At 37.9% G+C, this 21,947-nt stretch overlaps 1 protein-coding gene and 1 non-coding gene across 2 annotated transcripts; both read right to left on the bottom strand.

Moving 5' to 3' along the window:
• Nucleotides 1–8,185: 8,185 nt before the first annotated feature.
• On the bottom strand, nt 8,186–12,998 carry LOC148568799 (uncharacterized). The gene is made up of 3 exons (XM_088484786.1): nt 12,925–12,998; nt 8,337–8,964; nt 8,186–8,254 (listed from the first exon to the last, which is right to left on the bottom strand). Exons 1-3 carry the CDS (start codon nt 12,996–12,998, stop codon nt 8,186–8,188), a joined length of 771 nt encoding a protein of 256 aa, XP_088340912.1.
• Nucleotides 12,999–19,708: 6,710 nt separating this feature from the next.
• Nucleotides 19,709–19,812, bottom strand: LOC148568800 (small nucleolar RNA R71). Its single transcript, XR_015882622.1, has one exon. It is a non-coding gene; the product is annotated as a small nucleolar RNA R71 (small nucleolar RNA).
• Nucleotides 19,813–21,947: the final 2,135 nt, after the last annotated feature.

Below are 21,947 nucleotides of genomic sequence, written 5' to 3' on the forward strand. Positions count from 1 at the left end.
ATCTGAAAAGGTTCACCCAGTTATGTGTCTGTGGCATTTATGTATCCGGTGGTAATACTGGAAAACAAAGTGCTTAGGGCCACGGCCAAGACTCATAAAGTAGCTGTGTTCAAGAATCAACATACTTAACTAGGAGAATCAATAACACTATCTGGATTCTGAGTTCCTATAGATGCCAATCATTCTGAACTTCAAAGGATAAAGTGAGATGCCAAAACTGTTCAGAGGCAAAAAGCTAAAAGCTCCGCTCATCTAATTAATACTGATCTTCATAGATGTTTTTGGAATTCATTGTATATTCTCTTCTTTTTATCCTAATTGATTTTCAATTGCTTGGGGACAAGAAACAATTTAAGTTTGGTGTTGTGATGAGCGGATAATTTATACGCTTTTTGGCATTATTTTTAGTTTGTTTTAAGTATATTTTAATTAGTTTTTATTATATTTTTATTAGTTTTTAAATAAAAATTACTCTTCTGGACTCTACTATGAGTTTGTATGTTTTTCTGTGATTTCAGGTATTTTCTGGCTGAAATTGAGGGACCTGAGCAAAAATCTGATTCAGAGGCTGAAAAATGACTACAGATGCTGTTGGATTTTGACCTCTTTGCACTCAAAGTGGATTTTCTGGAGCTACAGAAGCTCAATTGGCACGCTCTTAATTGCGTTGGAAAGTAGACATCCTGGGCTTTCCTGCAATATATAATAGTCCATATTTTGTCCGAGATTTGATGGCCCAAACAGGCATTCCAAGTCAGCTCAAGAATTCTGGCGTTTAACTCCAAAACTGGCACAAAAGCTGGAGTTAAACGCCCAAACTGGCACAAAAGCTGGCGTTTAACTCCAAGAAAAGTATCTACACATGGACGCTTCAATGCTCAGCCCAAGCACAGACCAAGTGGGCCCGGAAGAAGATTTCTACATTAATCACCTATTTCTGTAACCCTAGGCTACTAGTTTTCTATAAATAGGACCTTTTGCTATTGTATTTTTACACACACATCTTGGGACGTTTAGTCCTTGGACCTTTGAGGCTGGCCATTCGGCCATGCTTACACTATTTGTTCTTATGTATATTCAACGGTGGAGTTTCTACACACCATAGATTAAGGTGTGGAGCTCTGCTGTTCTTTATGAATTAATACAAAGTACTATTGTTTTTCTATTCAACTCAAGTCTATTTCTTCTCCAAGATATTCATTCGTTCTTCAACTTGATGAATGTGATGATCTGTGACACTCATCATCATTCTCACCTATGAACATGTGCCTGACAACCACCTCTGTTCTACTAGCAGTGGCTTGAATGCGTATCTCTTGGGTTTCTAATCTAAGATTGGAACCTTCGTGGTATAGGCTAGAATTATTGGCGGCCATTCCTGAGATCCAGAATGTCTAAACCTTGTCTGTGGTATTCTGAGTAGGATCTGGGAAGGGATGACTGTGACAAGCTTCAAACTCGCGATTGTGGGGCGTGTGACAGACGCAAAAGGATCAATGGATCCTATTCCGACATGATCGAGAACCGACAGCTGATTAGCCGATGTTGTGACAAAGCATCAGGACCATTTTCACTGAGAAGACGGCATGTAGCCATTGACAACGGTGATGCCCAACATAAAGCTTGCCATGGAAAGGAGTATGAATGATTGGAAGAAGGCAATAGGAAAGCAGAGGTTCAAGGGGAACAAAGCATCTTCATACGCTTATTTGAAATCCACCAATGAATTACATAAGTATCTCTATCTTTATTTTATGTTTATTTTCATCACCTTAAACTCCATAACCATTTGAATCTGCCTGAATGAGATTTACAAGATGACCATAGCTTGCTTCAAGCCGACAATCTCTGTGGGATCGACCCTTACTCACGTAAGGTTTATTACTTGGACGACCCAGTGCACTTGCTAGTTAGTTGTGCGGAATTGTGACAAAGTGTGATTCACGTTTGAGAGCTCCAATTCTATTGGTGCCATTGTTGATGATCACAATTTCCTGCACCAGCTTCCTTCTATGGAATTGTGAAAATCTTGAGGGGGGAGGGGAGAACGAAGTCTCCAAAACTACAAAATAATTTCCATCCTCCATCCCTCAAAAGTTCAAAAGCTCTCTCTCTCTCTCAATCTGATGTTTTCTTTCATTATTTTTCTTTCTTATTTCCTATCATCCATCCCTCGAAAGTTCGAAAGCTCTCTCTCTTAACCCTGTGTTGGCTTTCATGATTTTTTCTTTCTTATTTCCAGGAATTTTGCAATCATCTTTGTTACCAGTTTCCGCTTTCTCTCTCTTTCCACCACCCCAACCCCAATTCTTCTTCTTTTGTATTTTGATACCTTCTCTTCCTCTATTTTTTTTAGCAAGGATTAAACCTTTACCTTCCACATAACAACCCCATTTCTGCTCACTTCTCAAATTTTACCCCTCTTATATTCTTTTCTAAGCACCCTTACTTCTCAACAAGAGTGGTTTCACTTTCAACAAGTAAGTGCCTGTTTGTAGTGTGGTGTAGCTTGAGCCTACCTTCGCACACCTCCGTTACTCTTTAGGAGGCATCCGCCCCAAATAAACTATCCTCCCTGTAGTGTCCCTCATTTGTTAGCTAATTCAGTTATTCCAAATAAAATTTTTTTAAGGATGGTTCTTAAATCACTTATTATAGTACTCAAAATATAATTTAACTCAATTATGGAATTATGTTATTTACATATAATGTATTTTTTAAATTTTTGTATGAACATTTCCCACGAGATCCTAGTGCAATTCCCGTGCATCGCACAGGTTACTCACTAGTATTCATACTATAGTATCCCTGTTTCTAGCTATGTTCTATATCCCATCCTCATTTGCTACAGCAACCGATGCACCTGTAAATTTGGACACCACCGACATTTCATCGTTGCCAGTGCCATCGTCGTCATCTTACCTCTTTTGACAATTGGCTTCATCGCAGACATCTGCTACGCCATTGGAGACAACCTCCCTGAGAAATCTCGGCCACGCTCAATAGCCATTTTTAGGATCGGATTCTAGATGTTGGACATGTCGATCAACATGATCGAGTCCCCCTGCAAAGCCTTCCTTGATGACCTTGCCGCCAGCGACCAACGGAAGATCAGACTGGCATACACGTTCTTCTCATTCTTCATGGTAGCAGAAAGAATGCTAGGTTACTTCGCCGCATTCCTTAGGAGATTCAAGGATATGTTCCCATTTACGGTGACAAAAGCATGCGACCGGCTCTGCACGTGTGGGAGGAACGCGCAACCCACTGGGAGAGGAATATTATTGGTTGCTCGTTAGCCTAACTCTAAGTTTGAAAGAAGAAAGTCACTTTCTTTTCATTTTAGGTTATGAAGGTGATTGTAACTGGAGGGGCGGGGGAGGGACGAAGACTCCAAAACTACAAAATAATTTCCATCTTCCATCCTTCAAAAGTTTGAAAGCTTTCTCTTTCTCTCTTAACACTATGTTATCTTTCATTATTTTTCTTTCTTATTTCCTATCCTCTATCCATTGAATGTTCGAAAGCTCTCTCTCTTAACCCTGTGTTGACTTTCATTATTTTTCATTCTTATTTCCAGGAAATTTGTAATAATCTCTGTTACCAGTTACCACTTTCTCTCATTCCATCACCCCAACCCCAATTCTTCTTCTTTTGTATTCTGATACCTTCTCTTCCTCTATTTTCTCTTCTAAAGATTAAACATTTACCTTCCATAAAATAGCCCCTTTTCTGCTCACTCCTCAAATTTTATCCCTCTTATCTTCTTCTCTAAGCATCTTTGCTTCCCAACAAGAGTGGTTTCACTTTCAACAAGTAAGCGTCCGGTTGTAGTGTGGCGTAGCTTGAACCTATCTTCGCACATATCCGTTACTCTTTAGGAGGCATCCGCCCTAGATAAACTACCTACGCCGCAGTGTCCTCCAGTTGTTAGCTAATTCAGTTATTCCAAATAAAATTTATTTAAGGGTGGTTCTTAAATCACTTATTATAGTATTTAAAATATAATTTAATTCGATTATGGAATTATTTTATTTATATATAATGTATTTTGTAAATTTTTGTATGAACATTTCCCGTGCGATTTTCGTACATTGCACGGGTCACTCACTAGTATTCACACTATAGTAATTATTGTATTGTTTCACGGAATTGTCTATGATGGAGAAACTTAAAGCTGGTTCTTAAAGGACCAAGAGAGTATATTCCAATTTCACTATTTTTATTGACTCCAAACAAAAAGTATAAATTTATTATATTTGACCTTCAAATTATTCTAATTATAAAAAGATTGGTTAGATGTGCTGAGGTACTGATGATTTTTTGACAGTGCTTATTAAAGATCAATTATAGCTTTTTTATTAATGTTTTGATTAGATTAAATAAATTTTTGTTTTATGAAAAAATAGTAACTGGCATTTTAAGGTTAATTAATTTTTAAATAGCATAATAGTATTTAAAAGTTGATTTTCTTGGTCTCAAGGTCATATCCACAGATGATAGTATCTATCTCTTTCAAGCTAAGTATGCTTCGGATCTTCTTGCTCGAGCCGGTATTATAGATAGTTGCACTGAGTCTACTCCTCTTGAGCCTGATATTCGTTTTACTCCTATGAATGGCACTGTTTTGGATAATCCTACTCTTTATCAACAGTTAGTTGGAGGACTAGTCTACTTAACTGTCACCCGACTAGACATTGCCTATTCGGTTCATGTTCTTAGCCAGTTCTTGTCAGCTCCTCATACTACTCACTATGTGGCAATTCTTCGCGTTCTTCTCTACATCAAAGGCACCTTATTTCATGGCGTTTATTTTTTGCCCATTCATCTTTATCCCTTTAGGCATACTCAAATGCTGATTGGCCTGGTGATCCCACTGATCGTCATTCTACTACTAGTTATTGTTTATTTCTTAGTGATTCTCTCATTTCCTGGCGAGCTAAGAAGCAAGCATTCACTGCTCGATCAAGCATGAAAGCTGAATACCATGCTCTCGTTGACACCACTGCTGAGGTTGTCTCAATTTGTTGGCTTCTCGAATACTTGGGTACACCACAATCGCGCCCAACTGATATTTTTTTTGACAACCACAGTGCTATTCAGATTGTCCATAATGATGTGTTTCATGAACGCACCAAACACATTGAGATTGATTATCACTTTGTTTGACAGCGCATTTTTATTGATGCTGTTTATCTCATTGCTGTTGGAATACTGGATCAAACTGCTGATATCTTCATGAAGGCTCAACATCCGACTCCTTTTCGGACTCTAGTATCCAAACTCCATATGGTATCCTTAGTTCCCACTTGAGTTTGAGGGAGGATGTTAGAGAATAAATTAGACTCAATATTAGATTAATTAGTATCATTTATATTTATATAGCATATCTATATATTAATTATAGGATTGTATACCTTTATTACTCTGATTCTTCTAGCACCTATATATACCCCTTGTACATTGTACTTTTCTACACAACTGAATAATACACAAAATACTTTCTTCAAATTTTTCTCTTGTTTCTAACAGATGAAGTGCCAAATAATGGAGGTGCAGACAGAACGAAGAAGATGGAAAAAAGAATTGCAGAGATAAAGAAGAAGCTGGTTGAATACAAAAATATTGAGAAGGATATTAGTGCTCTTAGCAAGTGGTAATTGTTTGAGTTGATTTTGTTGGAAATTGTAATAGAAAAGGGGTTTAGTGTAATTACAATAGCATAATGGTAGTGTGCTTTTGTTTGTGTAATTTTAATGCTTTGCAAGTGGCTAAATATTAAGAATGCAGTTGAAGCTAAATATTGAAATTATAGTAAATTATGGTCCTAGAATAATAGAGATGGTGTATTCATTTATCCATGCTTTCCACATTTTATGACTTATGCATAATTGAAACACAGAATCCTGATTTAAGGAAATATAAAACATAATCATAATGTACAGTTACACAAAGATGAGATGTTCTCATTTCACAATAGCAAAGTTTTCAAAAGGTATCTATCAAATCTTGTGAGACAAAATTTTCAAAATATAACTAACAAATCATGTGAGGTAAAGTTTCAACAATGTATCTCACAAATCTATCAGGCAAAGTTTTCAACATGTAACCACACAAACCATGTTTTTGACATTGTACAAAATGTATCAAAAAACATGTCTAAACCCCAAACTAGTTTCCAAAATACAAGATTAGCAACCAAAGAGGAATACAAAAATAGATAACTAAATGTGATGTTTTATGATATGAGCATCCTGAATAACTAAGTCTGCTTGGGTGGTCTGAAATTTGGTATTGGAATGAACTTGATTAGTCTTGAAAAAGTTTCTCCACTTGCTACAGTCACTGTTTTTTTAGAGATTGCCTCAAGATTTTTTGGTGTAGTGGTAGGCTGGCCCAAAGTAGCTTGAGTTGGTGTAAGAGGAATGGGTCCATTGACGGTTAATGGCTATGAATTCAGAGGAGCTGGTGGCCTAAAAGTCCTCTAATTGGGCCTGAATCTGGTAGTTGGCTGGACTAGTGGTATAAGTTGATTTTGAGATTGCTATGCAACAACGTGCACAAGATCAAGTTAGTTCACAATAAATTAAGGTGCACAATAGTGCAACAGGCCAAAAGGAATGGAGAGGAGCATTTATCACTGGAAGAGCAGACTGAGTGTTTTGGATTTTCTCCTGCCCATTTTGTGGGGCATGTGGCTTCTTTGGCATATTTTTCTTATGCTTCTTATACTTAGCCTGTTTTATTTGAAAAGAAAAGCATGCAAAAAAATAGAGGATAATTGTTGAATTCCAATCACATGTCACACCATAAACAGCCACGCAAAGAGTCCTAAAAACTGAAAAACAAAAAACACAGCCAAGGACATTTCACTTTGCTAACCCTAGTTTCTTTTGAAGAAAGCTTTTGAGGCTTTGGGTTAGTGTGAGTTTGACTAGAGAATCCATCCTGCAACATAAAAGAAGGAGTAGATCACCCTTAACCTAGAACTCCATGGATGAATATTGAATAGGTGATATTCTATAATGTAGTTAAACTGAATTGGAGGAGCAGCCATTGGTGCAGGATCAGTAGATGGAGCAATAGCCTCATTGTTATTTCCATCTTGACTAAATAGTGTAACTTTCAAAGATACCTTTTTCTATTTCTTTCTTTTTGGCTGCCAGTTAGGATTTTTAGGAGCTTCTTTGCACGTTTTGAAGTAGTCCCCTTTTTCTTCACATTTGCTGCAGGTAACCTGGAAGGTCATTCTGACTTTGTGGCCATTGGTTGGTGCACGAGGTTGAATTGCTTCCTTTCTCCTCTTAGTTAGTCTACCAGTAGGCCTTACAATTCTAGGTGGATCATTCTTAAACTAGTCATTTAGTTTCTAGAACTCCTTACTAGGGACAGGGTTGATACATATATCATAAGTTTTTCTTATGGCTTCCATGGTGAGGAATAGAGACACAAAATCCTTAGTTGATTTTACTCTCACTCTTGATATTGCTACAACAGTATAAACACAAGATTCACCTACAGGACAGAATATCCAAAATAGCCTATCTAAATTTAGTTTCTGAAAAAATAGTATACCTAAACCATCTTACATGTTGCTAAAATAGAATAGGTATTCTAAATGTTATAACAGATTTGCAAATAGAACATATAATTATACACTTAACCCGTGAGCTGCCATAAATTATAGGTACATGTGTGATTTTTCAGATTAACCCCAAGCTTGTGTGGATTTTTGGAGACTTAAAAAGTAACCTTGTCATTGTCCCCACACTACTAAGCATTCCACTTGTGACTTCTTAGCTTAATCCATTTATCCAACTTCATTTGCTGCACTGGTGCCAGTTTTTCTTTGTATGCCCCTAGGATTCTCTTGTGTGTGGCTATTTTTTTCATAATGTGGACCTTTAGATCCTCACACAATGTCAAAATTGGACCCTAGCCGCCACTATAACTGCATTCCAGTTCTCCACATATTGTTTGTCACAGCAGCATTCTTAGAGAAGTGACTAAAAAATGCCATGCACCATACCTTAGGATCAAACATACTTATATATTCCCATGCTCCATGACTGACACTTTTTAACCTATCTATGGCAGCCTTGAATTGAACTGGAGTAGTGCTCCTTGTGGCTTTCCAAACATACCCCTTCACTTGTTTATCCCGAAATTTCTGTTCACAATTCTTTCACATATGCAACACGTAGTTCCTATGATATGCATTTGGCATAACTTCTTTGACTGTCCTAATAAGACCCTGCATGAAATTGAATATTGCAGAATTCATTTAACCACAACTCATACCAGGAAAAGCTAAAAAATTAAAATAGTTCATATACCTTTTGTTGATCAGACATCAGATCCCATCCAAATAGCATGTTTGCTCTGAAATCATCTTGTAGGCAATTTAGAAACCATTTCCAATTCTCAGTGTTCTCAACCCTCACTACACCAAAAGCTATGACAAATACAAGGTTATTTGCATCTTGCGTCACTGCAAAAAGAAACTGATTCCCATAATATCCCTTCAAAAAATACCCATCCAACCCTATATGTGGCCTGCACCTATTTCTAAACCCTCTTTTGCAAGCATCAAAATTGATATACACTCTCTCAAATAAATTTGGACCTTGTGGCTGGGGTAAAGTGTTCATATGAGCTGTGCTCCTTGGATTACTCTTGTGTATCTCATTCAAATAGTCCTTCATCTTCCCAAATTGTGTCTTTTCACTATCGAGAACAATCTCCCTAGCCTGCTTCAATGCCCTTATAATCATCTTTCCATTTAATTGAACATTGTAATATTCCTTCATATGCTCCATTGCCTCCCTAGGTGTCAACTTCGGTTGCGTCTTCAATCGCAGTTCCAATTTCTCATCAGTAACCCATTTTCTGTCTGTAAGGTTGCATCCATAATCCCTGCGACATGTGTGTTTGTTGTGCAAAGTCTTTACCTCAAAAGCCTTGCTAATTAACCGAGTTTTTTGACATATAGATCAACCAAGGATAATCCTTCTCCACACAAGTTACTCTTACTCTCCCAGACTCATTCTTAATATACATGCAATCTCTCCTATCTTACACAAACACATTGATGACTTGCATCATCTATCTCTTTCTCTCATCAAAAAGGGCTATAGAAGTGATGAATTCTCATTTATTTAATGCATTAATAAGAGCTATATCATAAATTTATAAGACTTTGCTTTGAGATGAGTTCTTGCTTGTATTTCAGGTGAAAAGAGCAACAAAAGAGGAAGAAAACAAGCAAAGGTGCTGGGCATTTGTGTGGGACGTGCCCCATCAAGCAAACACCAAGATCTTAAAGTGGGCGTGGCACGCCACTGCTGGGCGTGGCACGCCAGCTATAATCTCCAGAAGAGACTTTTCAAGATGTACAATGGGCGTGGCACGCCATTGCTGAGTGTGGCTCGTCTGGCATAGTATCCAGAGAAGGTTTTCCAATATCTACTATGGGCGTGGCACGCCACTGTTGGGTGTGGCGCACCAGTTATATTCTCCAGAGAAGGATTTCCAAGCTTAACAACGGGCGTGGCATGCCACTGCTGGGCATGGCACACCAGCTATGTCTTCAGAAGAGAGTCCTTCAAGTTCCACTATGGGCGTGGCACGCCAACTATATTTTCCAAAGAGAAGTTTTGAAGGTTTATTATGGGCGTGGCACACCACTACTAGTCGTGTCACGCCAGGCATTTTGACCAGAGAAGTGTCCTTGAAGATTTACAATGGGTGTGGCATGCCAGTTATCTTTTCTAGGGAAGAATTTTGAAGGTTCATCATGGGCGTGGCACGCCACTGCTGGGCGTGGCACGCCAGCCATACTGTCCAGAAAAGGGCTCTCCAAGTTTCATCAAGGGCGTGGCACGCCAGGCTGGGCATAGCACACCAGTTCTATCTTCCAAGCTGGGCGTGGCACGCCAGTTCATTTGTCCAGAGGAGAAGGAAATGAGTATCACTTTGGGCGTGTCACTTGGTACTATGGGCATGGCACGCCAAGCTTGTGAACCCAAACTCTCATCAATGGGCATGGCACGCTAGCTCACTTGACTAGAAAGGAAGTATTGCTGCACCAACAAGGGCATTGCATGCCAGACCTGGACGTGGCACGCCAGGCCAGCTTCCCAGAGAAGAAGATTGAAGACTTCATCATGGGCGTGGCACTTGAGACCTGGGCATGGTACGCCAAGCTAACCAGCATCATGGGCATGCCACTTGAGACTTGGGCGTGGCACGCCAAGTCAACCATCATCATGGGCGTGCCACTTGGGATCCTGGGCGTGGAGCGCCAAGCCATACCAATACTCTGGGCATGGCACGCCGCTCACACGCCACTCACAAATGAGATATTATTCCTTTTCGTTCTAATTGTAATTTCTTTTTTTTTTGTAATTTCTCATTTCTAGTAATACGAGTAGTATAAATACCCCTTGAAGAGCACTGAAAGGGGCTTAGAACTTTTACTTCACTTTACTTTTACTTTCATCTTCTTTCATCTCTTGTACTTTCTTCAAACTATGAGTAGCTAAACTCCTTCTTATTGGGGGAGGGAGCTCTGTTGTACTTGATGGATTAATGACTAGTGAATTTCTTCTACTCTTCATCGCTCTTTGATTTGCTAGAAGGAATTTCGTTCTTTATGATAGCATTCAATCATCTTGGAAAAGAGATTGAATGCAACTTGGCTTTTATGGGAACCTTGGAAGAGAAAACATAAAGTCAGGCTTGAAATCCCTTCTCACATTGAGTAGATTAGGATTTTGGGATTAGATAAATGTGACGCTAGATCTACCCATTACTTGGATCTCTGAGGATGTGTGGTATAATCAAGGACCAAGTTTATCTCTCTTCATGAGCAATTAGACCAAGGAATTGGCTGATTTCCAAGATTTGAGAGATTGAATTACCAAGAAATTGGGATTCAATCAATCATGATTGCCAAGAGGTCAATGAGTTGCATGATTGAAGAAGAGATGATCTGAAATTGATCCGGAGAATGCAACATCTCCTAACCCCAATGAATCTTTCCCATTCTTATCTTCCCTCTTCTTTATATCTTTGTTTAATTTTTGTCAATCAACACATTCCCTTTTACAATTCAGTCATTTACATTTCTTTCATTTACATTCCAGTAATTTATCTTTATGCTCCGTACCATTCAACACTTTATTGCTTTCTTTAGTTTTCAAGTCATTTACAATTCTGTCATTTAGATTTCTACACTCAACACTTATTTTTTATTACTTTAACTAAATTACCCTGGAACTAAAGTTGTTCAATCATTCAATCCTCCTGGGATCGACCTCACTCTCAGTGAGTTTTTACTTGACGATAATTCGGTATACTTGCCGAAGGAGTTATTGTAATCATACAGTAATTTTTCGTGATCAAGTTTATAGCACCATTGCTGGGATTGATTCTGAATTGACAATGATTAAGTTTATGAGTACTTAGATTAAGCATTTTCTTTACTTTGTTAACCACTTTAGTTTCAGTTCCTTATGTTTCTTTATTTCTTCCAGCACTTGAATTTGCAAATATTCATTGTATATACTGCCATTTTAACAGAAGCACACTAATTGTTTGATGCTTTGCATCAACCAAACTTTACTCACCCACCCTTTTTAACAAGAGGGTGTTCACTTTTGCTTTGGATTGTGTCTACGTTATGTATGACAGGGAGGAGAGGAGCTGTAACTTCTTATGATTCTGAACCTGAGAGGACATTTCTAAGATTGAAAAGAGAGGCAGTGGCAAGAGGAAAAAGGGTAGTTGGTGAAGAAGAGGAAGAAGAGAATCCAAACCAAAACATGGAGGGTGAAGCACACAATCATCAAGAGGAGGTTGTTGGTAATCATGCTCCCCCACAAGAAAGAAGAGTACTAGGCTCTTTTATCAATCCCAATCTTGGGAATTGTGGGAGCAGCATCTTGAGACCCACCATACACTCCAACAACTTTGAGCTCAAACCACAACTAATCACTCTTGTTCAGAATAGCTGCTCATTTGGAGGAAATGCTCAGGAAGATCCAAATCAACATCTGACCACTTTTCTGAGAATCTGTGACATAGTGAAAGCTAATGGCGTTCACCCTGACACTTGTAGACTACTTTTGTTCCCCTTTTTTCTTAGGGACAAAGCATCCAAGAATCCTTCCCAAATGAGAGTTTGACAACTTGGAAAGAAATAGTGAACAAGTTCCTGGCTAAATTTTATCCCCTGAAAGAATTATCAAGTTGAGGATTGAGGTACAAACCTTTAGACAATAAGATGGAGAGAGTCTCTATGAAGCTTAGGAGAGATACAAAGAGCTGACAAGGAGATTCCCCTCCGGATATGTTTAATGAGTGGGTGCAGTTGAACATTTTCTATGAAGGATTGTCCGAAGAAGCAAAGAAGGCCTTAGATCACTCTTTAGGAGGTTCCCTCAATACCAAAAAGACCATTGAAGAAGCCATAGACATCATAGAAACTGTGGCCAATAATGAGTACTTTTATGCATCTGATAGGAACCCAAGGAGGGGGGTGATGGAGCTAAACTAGATGGATGCTCTGCTTGCTAAAAACAAAGTGATCACAACCCAACTGGCAGCTCTCACCAAGCAAATGGAGAAAAATCAATTCTCAGCAATCAACACCTAAGCACCAGTGCAAGAAGGGACTAGTCCAGAAGCTGAATATGATTGGGAGCAGGTCAACTATGTGAACAATCCACCCAGACAACCATACGATTGCCATGCTAAAACCTACAATCTAGGTTGGAAGAACCACCCAAACTTTGGGTGGAGAAACCAATAAAACCAAGCCCAAGACCACAAGCCATACCATTCTAACCAATACAGCAACCTCAACCATCAACCAAACAATCATAGATCTTACCACAACTCACATAATGCCCCCTTCCAAACCAATCAACAATCACACAGAAACCATCCTCAAAATCTAACCAATCGCAATATACCATCTTCAACTTCACAACCATGCGATGACAGTGATAAATTTGCAAGACTAGAGGCCATGCTTGCAAAGATGGCAAAAGATGTAGCAGGGACACAAGCACAAACTGACAAGAAGTTGGAGGCATACCATGAAGAATTTAGATCCACTCTAAACAACAAAGGAGCAGTAATAAAAAAATTGGAAGTACAATTTGGATATCTATCTAAGCAAATACCCATGTCTACAAATGCATTTTCCAGTGATACCATGACCAATCCAAGGGGGAATGCAAGGTCATCACATTAAGACGTGGGAAAGTGGTGAAGGAGGCATCTTCAAGCCACACTTTACAAGAAGAAGAGGCTGACAAGAACTCAAAAATCAAAGAGGAAGAAGAGATACATACTCCTACCCCACCAAAGGAAGTCTTGAAGCCCTATGTACCAAAAGCACCATACCCGCAGAGGCTAAGAAAAGATGGGAAGGACGGCCAATTTTATAGGTTCTTGGAGATCTTCAAAAGGCTCAAAATCAACATCCCTTTTGCTGAAGCATTAGAGCAAATGCCACTCTATGCTAAGTTTCTGAAGGAGCTCATGACCAAGAAAAGGAACTGGGGAGAAAAGGAAACTGTAGTGCTCACAGAGGAATGCAGTGCTATTATACAGAAAAAGCTTCCCCAAAAGATGAAAGATCCAGGAAGCTTTCAAATCCCATGCATCATAGGAGACATTAGTATTGAGAAAGCATTGTTAGAAGCCGTTGCTTGTTTGGGATCCTTTTGTCGACGGATGCTCCTATTATACTCGTAGTCTCTGAAGGATGAGAACCAACTATGTATGTATCACCTACATCGAGAATTTAAGTAAAAATACCCTCCTTAACTTCTATTCTGATGGACTGAATATCTTTCATAAGAAATGGAAGAAAAATACGACAATTTTTTCCAAGAAATCCCCAACGAAAAATACACACTATTCCTGCTTTTTTATCGAATCAATCATAACCACTACCTACATTCCACCAAATATATAGTTTGAACTATTTATGGCGTATTAGGGATCAAAGTTTTGTATATTTGTAAACAAAGAATAATCCAATTCTCCTTTTCTTTTTCTTTATGGTTCCTTGTTTCGGTAAAACAAAAAAATGATAATTTTCAAAATTTTATTATTATTTAACATATCCATTTCTGTTACAACCAGTATTGGGTTTTTCTGTTTAAGCCATATGAGATGAAATTCTCATATACGGTTCTTAGAGGGGGAGTTCCTTTGGTTTACTTATCTCATTAAAGTCTATGATTGGTTCAAAGAACGTCTTGAGATTCAGGTGATTGCCGATGATATAACTAGTAAATATGTCCCTCCTTATGTCAACATATTCTATTGTATGATTTGATTTGTTTATCAATGACCGGTTTGGATCTCATTTTGGGACTGGATTGATTATCTAGGAATCATATTTTGCTTAATTATTCTGAGAAATCAGTATACTTTATGCCAAAAGGGTCGGAAGGGCCGGTTGTGGTGAATAGATACTATTTGAACTCTATGACAGTGAACTATTTTGGATGTAAATGCCAAGGTGTTATGCTATTAACGGCGGGTGTTTCGGGAGATGAACAAAGCTTAAAGCAAATTCCAATTGTTTGTGAATTTCCTGAGGTTTTTCCAGATGACATTAATGAATTCCCTCTCAATCGAGAGGTCGAGTTTGCAATTGAGTTAGTGCCTGGGATAGGTCCGATCTCGAGTGCTCCTTATCGGATGTCACCTTTAGAGATGGCTGAGCTTAAGGCTCAGCTAGAAGATTTAATGGGTAAATGCTTCATTCGACTGAGTGTTTCTCCGTGGGGAGTGCCAGTGTTACTAGGGAAGAAGAAGGATGGAGCATGCACCTATGTGTTGACTATCAGCAGTTGAACAAAGTTACCGTGAAGAATAAGTATCCACTACCAAGGATCGACGACTTAATGGATCAACTTCAGGGAGCTGGAGTATTTTTCAAGATTGACTTGCGATCCGGGTATCATCAGATAAGGGTTAGAGACGAGGACATTCCGAAGACTGCTTTTAGAACGTGATACGGTCACTACGAATACGCGGTAATATCTTTAGGGTTAACCAATGCCCCGGCAGTGTTTATGAACTACATGAAATGAATCTTCTGTCCGTTCTTAGATAAATTCGTTGTCATCTTCATTGATGACATTCTCATCTATTCCAAAACCAAAGCAAAACATGCGGGTCACTTGCGAACTATGCTACAAATCTTGAAGGAGAGAAAATTGTACGCAAGTTATCTAAATGCGAGTTTTGGAAGAATGAGGTGAAGTTTCTTGGTCATGTGGTAAGTGACAATGACCAAAAGCATGGGTTAGGAATTTGATTATCAAAATGGAATAGGCGTTTTAAGTATAGTTCAAACCCAACAATTGATCATCAATCAAATGTCATCACAATACAAAACAAAATATAAACCGAGAGTATTTAGCTCCCGGGTCGTCTTCCCTAGGAGTTGCAATAATGTGCACAATTATTGGCTATGAGAGAGAGCATGGGGAATTGGGAATGCAAGAGAGGGCAAGTAATGTAAATAGCAAGAAATTAAGGTGCAAGAAGGTAACTTAGCATGCAAGAAATTAAAAGTCAAAGCAATCAAAGAAAGCAATAAAAGGGCAATTAAATGCTAAAAAGAGCTCTTGGCAAGGATTGGGTAATGAGGGCTTGCTATCCTAGTTGTGGACCACAAACATGGTAATTGTGTGTGGATTAATCCCAATTAGTTAACCCTACATCGAGGATAAGTCAACTAGGCATAATTAATCTCAATCCCTAAGTCCTAAGTCAACACTAATGGGGTCACTTAGAGTCAAGGAAAACCAAATTAATTAACAACCCTCACACAATGTGGAATGGACATCTGATGAGCGGATAATTTATACCCTTTTTGGCATTATTTTTACATAGTTTTTAGTATGTTTTAGTTAGTTTTTACATAGTTTTTATTAATAATTATGAAAAATTCACATTTCTGGACTTTACTATGAGTTTGTGTGTTTTTCTATGATTTCAGGTATTTTCTGGCTGAAATGGAGGGACCTGAGCAAAAATCTGATTTAGAGGCTGAAAAAGGACTGCAGATGCTGTTAGATTCTGACTTCCTTGTACTCGAAATAGATTTTCTAGAGATACACAAACCCAATTGGTGCGCTCTCAATTGCGTTGGAAAGTAGACATCCTGGGCTTTCCAGCAATATATAATAGTCTATACTTTTCCCGAGATTTGATGGCCCAAACTGGCATTCAAAGTCAGCCCAAAACATCTTGGCGTAAAACGCCCAAACTGGCACCTGAATTGGAGTTAAAAGCCCAAACTGGCACCAAAGCTGGTGTATTAACTCCAGGAACAGCCCAAGCACGAAAAAGCTTCAATTCTCAGCCCAAGCACACACCAAGTGGGCCCCAGAAGTGGATTTCTGCATTATCTGCACTTAGTTACTCATTTTCTGTAAACCATAGTTACTAGTTTAGCATAAAAACTACTTTTAGTGATTTATTTTAGAATCTTGGGCCATATTATGTAACTTTTACGTTCTGAGACCTCAATGGGAGGCTGGCCACTCGGCCATGTCTACCCTATTTTCACTTATGTATTTTCAACGGTGGAGTTTCTACACCCATAGATTAAGGTGTGGAGCTCTGCTGTTCTTCATGAATTAATGCAATTACTACTGTTTTTCTATTCAATTCACGCCTACTTCTTCTCCAAGATATACTCTTGTTCTTAATTCAGTTAAGTCAGAATGAAGGGGTGACCCGTGACAATCACCCAATCTTCGTTACTCGCTTAGCCAAGATCGCGTGCCTGACAACCACAAAGCGGTCTACATGATGTTCAACATAGTCATTGGACGACAGCCAGAGTATATTCTCTTGGGTTCTAATCAACGATTCACATCGTCTCTCCTGACAACAGAGCATCTGAATCTGAGATTAACCTTCGTGGAATAGGCTAGAATAAAGGCAGCATTCCTGGGATCCGGAAAGTCTAAACCTTGTCTGTGGTATTCCGAGTAGGATCTGGTAAGGGATGACTGTAAAGAGCTTTAAACCTGCGAATGTGGGGTGCAAGTGACAGTGCGCAAAAGGACAATGGTCCTATTCCGACGCTAGCGGGAACCGACAGATGATTAGCCCTGCGGTGACAACGCAGATGGATTTGTTTTCATCCAAGAGGATCATACAACTTGCCATGGAAGGAGGTAACGCATGGTTGGAAGAAGGGAGTAGGAAAGCAGAGGTTCAGAAGCAACAAAGCATCTCCATATGCTTATCTGAAATTCCTACCAATGAATTACATGAGTATATCTATCTTATTTTATGTTTTATTTATATTTTAATTATCAAAACTTCATAACCAATTTAATCCTCCTGACTGAGATTTACAAGATGATCATAGCTTGCTTCAAGCCGACAATCTCCGTGGGATCGACCTTACTCCCGTAAGGTATTACTTGGACAACCCAGTGCACTTGCTGGTTAAGTGCATCAGAGTTGTGAAGAAGTGTTGAGATCACTAATTCACCATATCAAGTTTTTGAATCACAATTTCGTGCACCAAGTTTTTGGTGCCGTTGTCGGGGATTGTTCGAGTTTGGACAACTGACGGTTCATCTTGTTGCTCAGATTAGGTAATTTTATTTTATTTTTAAGCTTTTTATTTCTTATTTTCAAAAAATGAAAAAAAAATTTCTTTTTCGTTTTTCCCAAAATAATTTTCAAAAAAACCAAAAATTTTAATAAAATCATAAAACCAAAAAGAATTTTGTGTTCCTTGTTTGAGTTTAGTGTCAATTTTTAAGTTTGGTGTCAATTGCATCTTTTTAATTTTTCTTAAAATTTTCGAAAACTCATGCATGGTGTTCTTCATGATCTTCAAGTTGTTCTTGATGATTGTCTTTGTTTAATCTTGTGATTTTTTTGTTTTGTGTCTTTTCTTGTTTTTCACATGCATTTTTGGATTATTAGTGTCTAAAGTTTAAAAATTTTTAAGTTTGGTGTCTTGCATGTTTTTCTTTTCTTAAAAATTTTTTCAAAAATAAGTCTTGGTGTTCATCTTGATCTTCAAAGTGTTCTTGGTGTTCATCTTGACATTCAAAGTGTCTTGCATGTATTTTTTGTTTTGATCTTAAATTTTTATGTTTTGCATCATTTTTATGTTTTTCTCTCTCCTCATAAAAATTCAAAAATAAAAAAAATATCTTTCCCTTATTATTCTCATAAATTTCGAAAATTTTGGATTGACTTAGTCAAAAATTTTTAAAATTTAGTTGTTTCTTATGAGTCAAGTCAAATTTTCAATTTAAAAATCTTATCTTTCCAAAACTTTTTCAAAAATCAAATCTTTTTCATTTTTTTCGCTCAATATTTTCGAAAATTTTAATTTGATTTTCAAAATCTTTTTCTTATTTTTGTTTCATCTTTTCGAAATTAATTGCTAACATTTAATATTTTGAGTCAAAAAAAATTTCAAGTTGTTACTTGCCTATTAAGAAAGGTTCATTCTTTAAATTCTAAAATCATATCTTCAAGTTTCTTGTTAGTCAAGTAATCAACTTTAATTTTCAAAATCAAATCTTTTTAATTTCCTTTTCAAATCTTTTTAAAAATAAATTTCAAATCATATCTTTTTCAAAATCAATTTCAAAATCTTTTCTAACTTCTTATCTTTTCAAAATTGATTTTCAAATCTTGTTCAATTAACTACTTGACTTTTTGTTTGATTTTAAAAGTTTTCTATTTCAATCATATCTTTTTCAAAACTACCTAACTACTTTTCTCTCTCTCTCTAATTTTCGAAAATCACTAACCACTTTTTCAAAAATCTTTTTAATCAATTAATTTAATTAGTTTTCAAATTTTATTTTATTTCTCTTTTTAATTTTCGAATACTAACCAATAATTAAAATAAAAACAAAAATATTTTCCTTTTATTTTAATTTAAATTCGAATTCTCTCTCTCTCTCTCTCATCTCTTTCTATTTATTTATTTAATCACTAACACTTCTCTTCTTACCCTCTCTCCCTCTCTGTGTTCGAATTTTTCTCTTCTCACTCTTCTACTCTTCTCTTCTTCTACTCACATAAAGGAATCTCTATACTATGACTTAGAGGATTCTTCTTATTTCTCTGTTCTCTTCTTTTTCATATGAGCAGGAACAAGGATAAGAACATTCTTGTTGAAGCTGATCTGGAACATGAAAGGACTCTAAAGAGGAAGCTAAGAGAAGCTAAAGCACAACACTCTGGAGAGGACCTGACATATTTTTTCGAAAAAGAAGAAGAGATGGCCGAACCTAATAACAATGGTGGAGATGCAAGGAAGATGCTTGGTGACTTTATTGCACCCTCTTCTAACTTCTGTGGAAGGAGCATCTCAATTCCTGCAATTGGAGCAAACAACTTTGAGCTTAAGCCTCAATTAGTTTCTCTAATGCAGCAGAATCGCAAGTATCATAGACTTTCATTGGAAGATCCTCATCAATTTTTAGCTGAATTCTTGCAAATCTGTGACACTGTTAAGACCCATGGGGTTGACCCTGAGGTCTACAGACTTATGCTCTTCCCTTTTGCTGTTAGAGACAGAGCTAGGACATGGTTGGACTCACAACCTAAAGAAAGCTTGAACTCTTGGGAAAAGCTGGTCAATACCTTCTTGGCAAAATTCTTTTCACCTCAAAAATTGAGCAAGCTTAGAGTGGAAGTCCAGACCTTCAGACAAAAGGAAGGTGAATCCCTCTATGAAGCTTGGGAAAGATACAAGCAAATGATCAGAAGGTGTCCTTCTGGCATGCTTTCAGAATGGAGCATCATATGCATATTCTATGATGGTTTGTCTGAACTATCCAAGATGTCATTGGACAACTCTGTTGGTGGATCTCTTCATCTGAAGAAGACGCCTGAAGAAGCCCAGGAACTCATTGAAATAGTTGCAAATAACCAATTCATGTACACTTCTGAAAGAAATCCTGTGAATAATGGGACAACTCAGAAGAAAGAAGTTCTGGAGATTGATACTCTAAATGCCATATTGGCTCAGAATAAAATATTGACTCAGCAAGTCAATATGATCTCTTAGAGTCTGACTGGCATGCAAGCTGCATCCAGCAATACTAAGGAATCCTCCTCTGAAGGAGAAGCCTATGACACTGAGAATCCTGAAATGGAAGAAGTGAATTACATGGGAGATTCCTATGGAAACACTTACAATCCTTCATGGAGGAATCATCCTAATCTCTCATGGAAGGATCAATAGAAGCCTTATTAAGGCTTCAATAATAATAATAGTAGGATGATGAGCGGATAATTTATACGCTTTTTGGCATTGTTTTTAGTATGTTTTCAGTATGTTTTAGTTATTTTTTATTATAATTTTATTAGTTTTTAATTAAAAATTACATTCTTGGACTTTACTATGAGTTTGTGTATTTTTCTATAATTTCAGGTATTTTCTGGCTGAAATTGAGGGACCTGAGTAGAAATCAGATTCAGAGGCTAACAAAGGACTGCAGATGCTGTTGGATTCTGACCTCCCTACACTCAAAGTGGATTTTCTGAAGCTACAGAACTCCATATGGCGCGCTTTCAATTGGGTTGGAAAGTAGACATCCAAGGCTTTCCAGCAATATATAATAGTCCATACTTTGCTCAAGGATAGACGATGTAAACTGGCGTTCAACGCCAGTTCCATGTTGCAGTCTAGCGTCCAGCGCCAGAAACAAGTTACAAGTTGGAGTTCAATGCCAGAAACAGGTTACAACCTGGCGTTCAACTCCAGAAATAGCCCAGGCACGTGAGAAGCTTAAGTCTCAGCCCAGCACACACCAAGTGGGCCCTAGAAGTGGATTTTTGCACTATCCATCTTAGTTTACTCATTTTCTGTAAACCTAGGTTACTAGTTTAGTATTTAAGCAACTTTTAGAGACTTATTTTATACCTCATGACATTTTAGATCTAAACTTTGTACTCTTTGATGGCATGAGTCTCTAAACTCCATTGTTGGGGGTGAGGAGCTCTGCTGTGTCTCGATGAATTAATGCAATTACTTCTGTTTTCCATTCAAACACGCTTGTTCCTATCTAAGATGTTCATTCGCGCTTCACTATGAAGAAGGTGATGATCCGTGACACTCATCACCTTCCTCAATCCATGAACGAGTGTATGACAACCACCTCCATTCTATATTAGATTGAATGAGTATCTCTTAGATTCTGTAATCAGAATCTTCCTGGTATAAGCTAGAATCCATTGGCAGCATTCTTGAAAATTCGGAAAGTCTAAACCTTGTCTGTGGTATTCCGAGTAGGATTCAAGGATTGAATGATTGTGACAAGTTTCAAACTCGCGATTGTTGGGCGTAGTGACAGACGCAAAAGAATCAAGGGATTCTATTCCGACATGATCGAGAACCAACAGATGATTAGCTGTGCTGTGACAGAGCATTTGGACCATTTTCACTAAGAGGACGGGAAGTAGCCATTGACAACGGTGACACCTTACATACAGCTTGCCATGGAAGGAGCCTTGCGTGTGTGAAGAGGAGTACAAGAGAAAAGCTGAAATAAAGAGGACAAAGCATCTCCAAAACCTCAACATATTCTCCATTATTGAGTAACAAGTATTTATTTTATGCCCTTTGACTTTTTACAATTAAAACTAAAAATTATTATTGATATTATATCCTGACTAAGAGTTACAAGATAACCATAGCTTGCTTCAAGCCAACAATCTCCGTGGGATTCGACCCTTACTCACGTAAGGTATTACTTGGACGACCCAGTGCACTTGCTGGTTAGTGGTACGAGTTGTAAAAAGTGTGATTTACAATTCGTGCATCAAGTTTTTGGCGCCGTTGCCGGGGATTGTTAGAATTTGGACAACTGACGGTTTATTTTGTTGCTTAGATTAGGAAAATTTTTTCTTTTTTG

The sequence above is a fragment of the Arachis ipaensis genome, chromosome B4 (assembly GCF_059453495.1).
Source record: "Arachis ipaensis isolate K30076 ecotype BB chromosome B4, ASM5945349v1, whole genome shotgun sequence".
In the NCBI taxonomy this organism is placed as follows: Eukaryota; Viridiplantae; Streptophyta; class Magnoliopsida; order Fabales; family Fabaceae; genus Arachis; species Arachis ipaensis.

Excerpts from the sequence above, each read along its gene's own strand:
- LOC148568799 (XM_088484786.1), bottom strand. The coding sequence starts at position 12,998 with ATGGTTGTGAAGTTGAAGATGGTATATTGCGATTGGTTAGATTTTGAG. Across the intron at positions 8,965-12,924 it reads TTCTGTGTGATTGTTGATTG|CAAGGCTTTTGAGGTAAAGA; the intron begins GTTTGGAAGGGG and ends TCGGTTAATTAG. Across the intron at positions 8,255-8,336 it reads TGATGTCTGATCAACAAAAG|GGTCTTATTAGGACAGTCAA; the intron begins GTATATGAACTA and ends AATTTCATGCAG.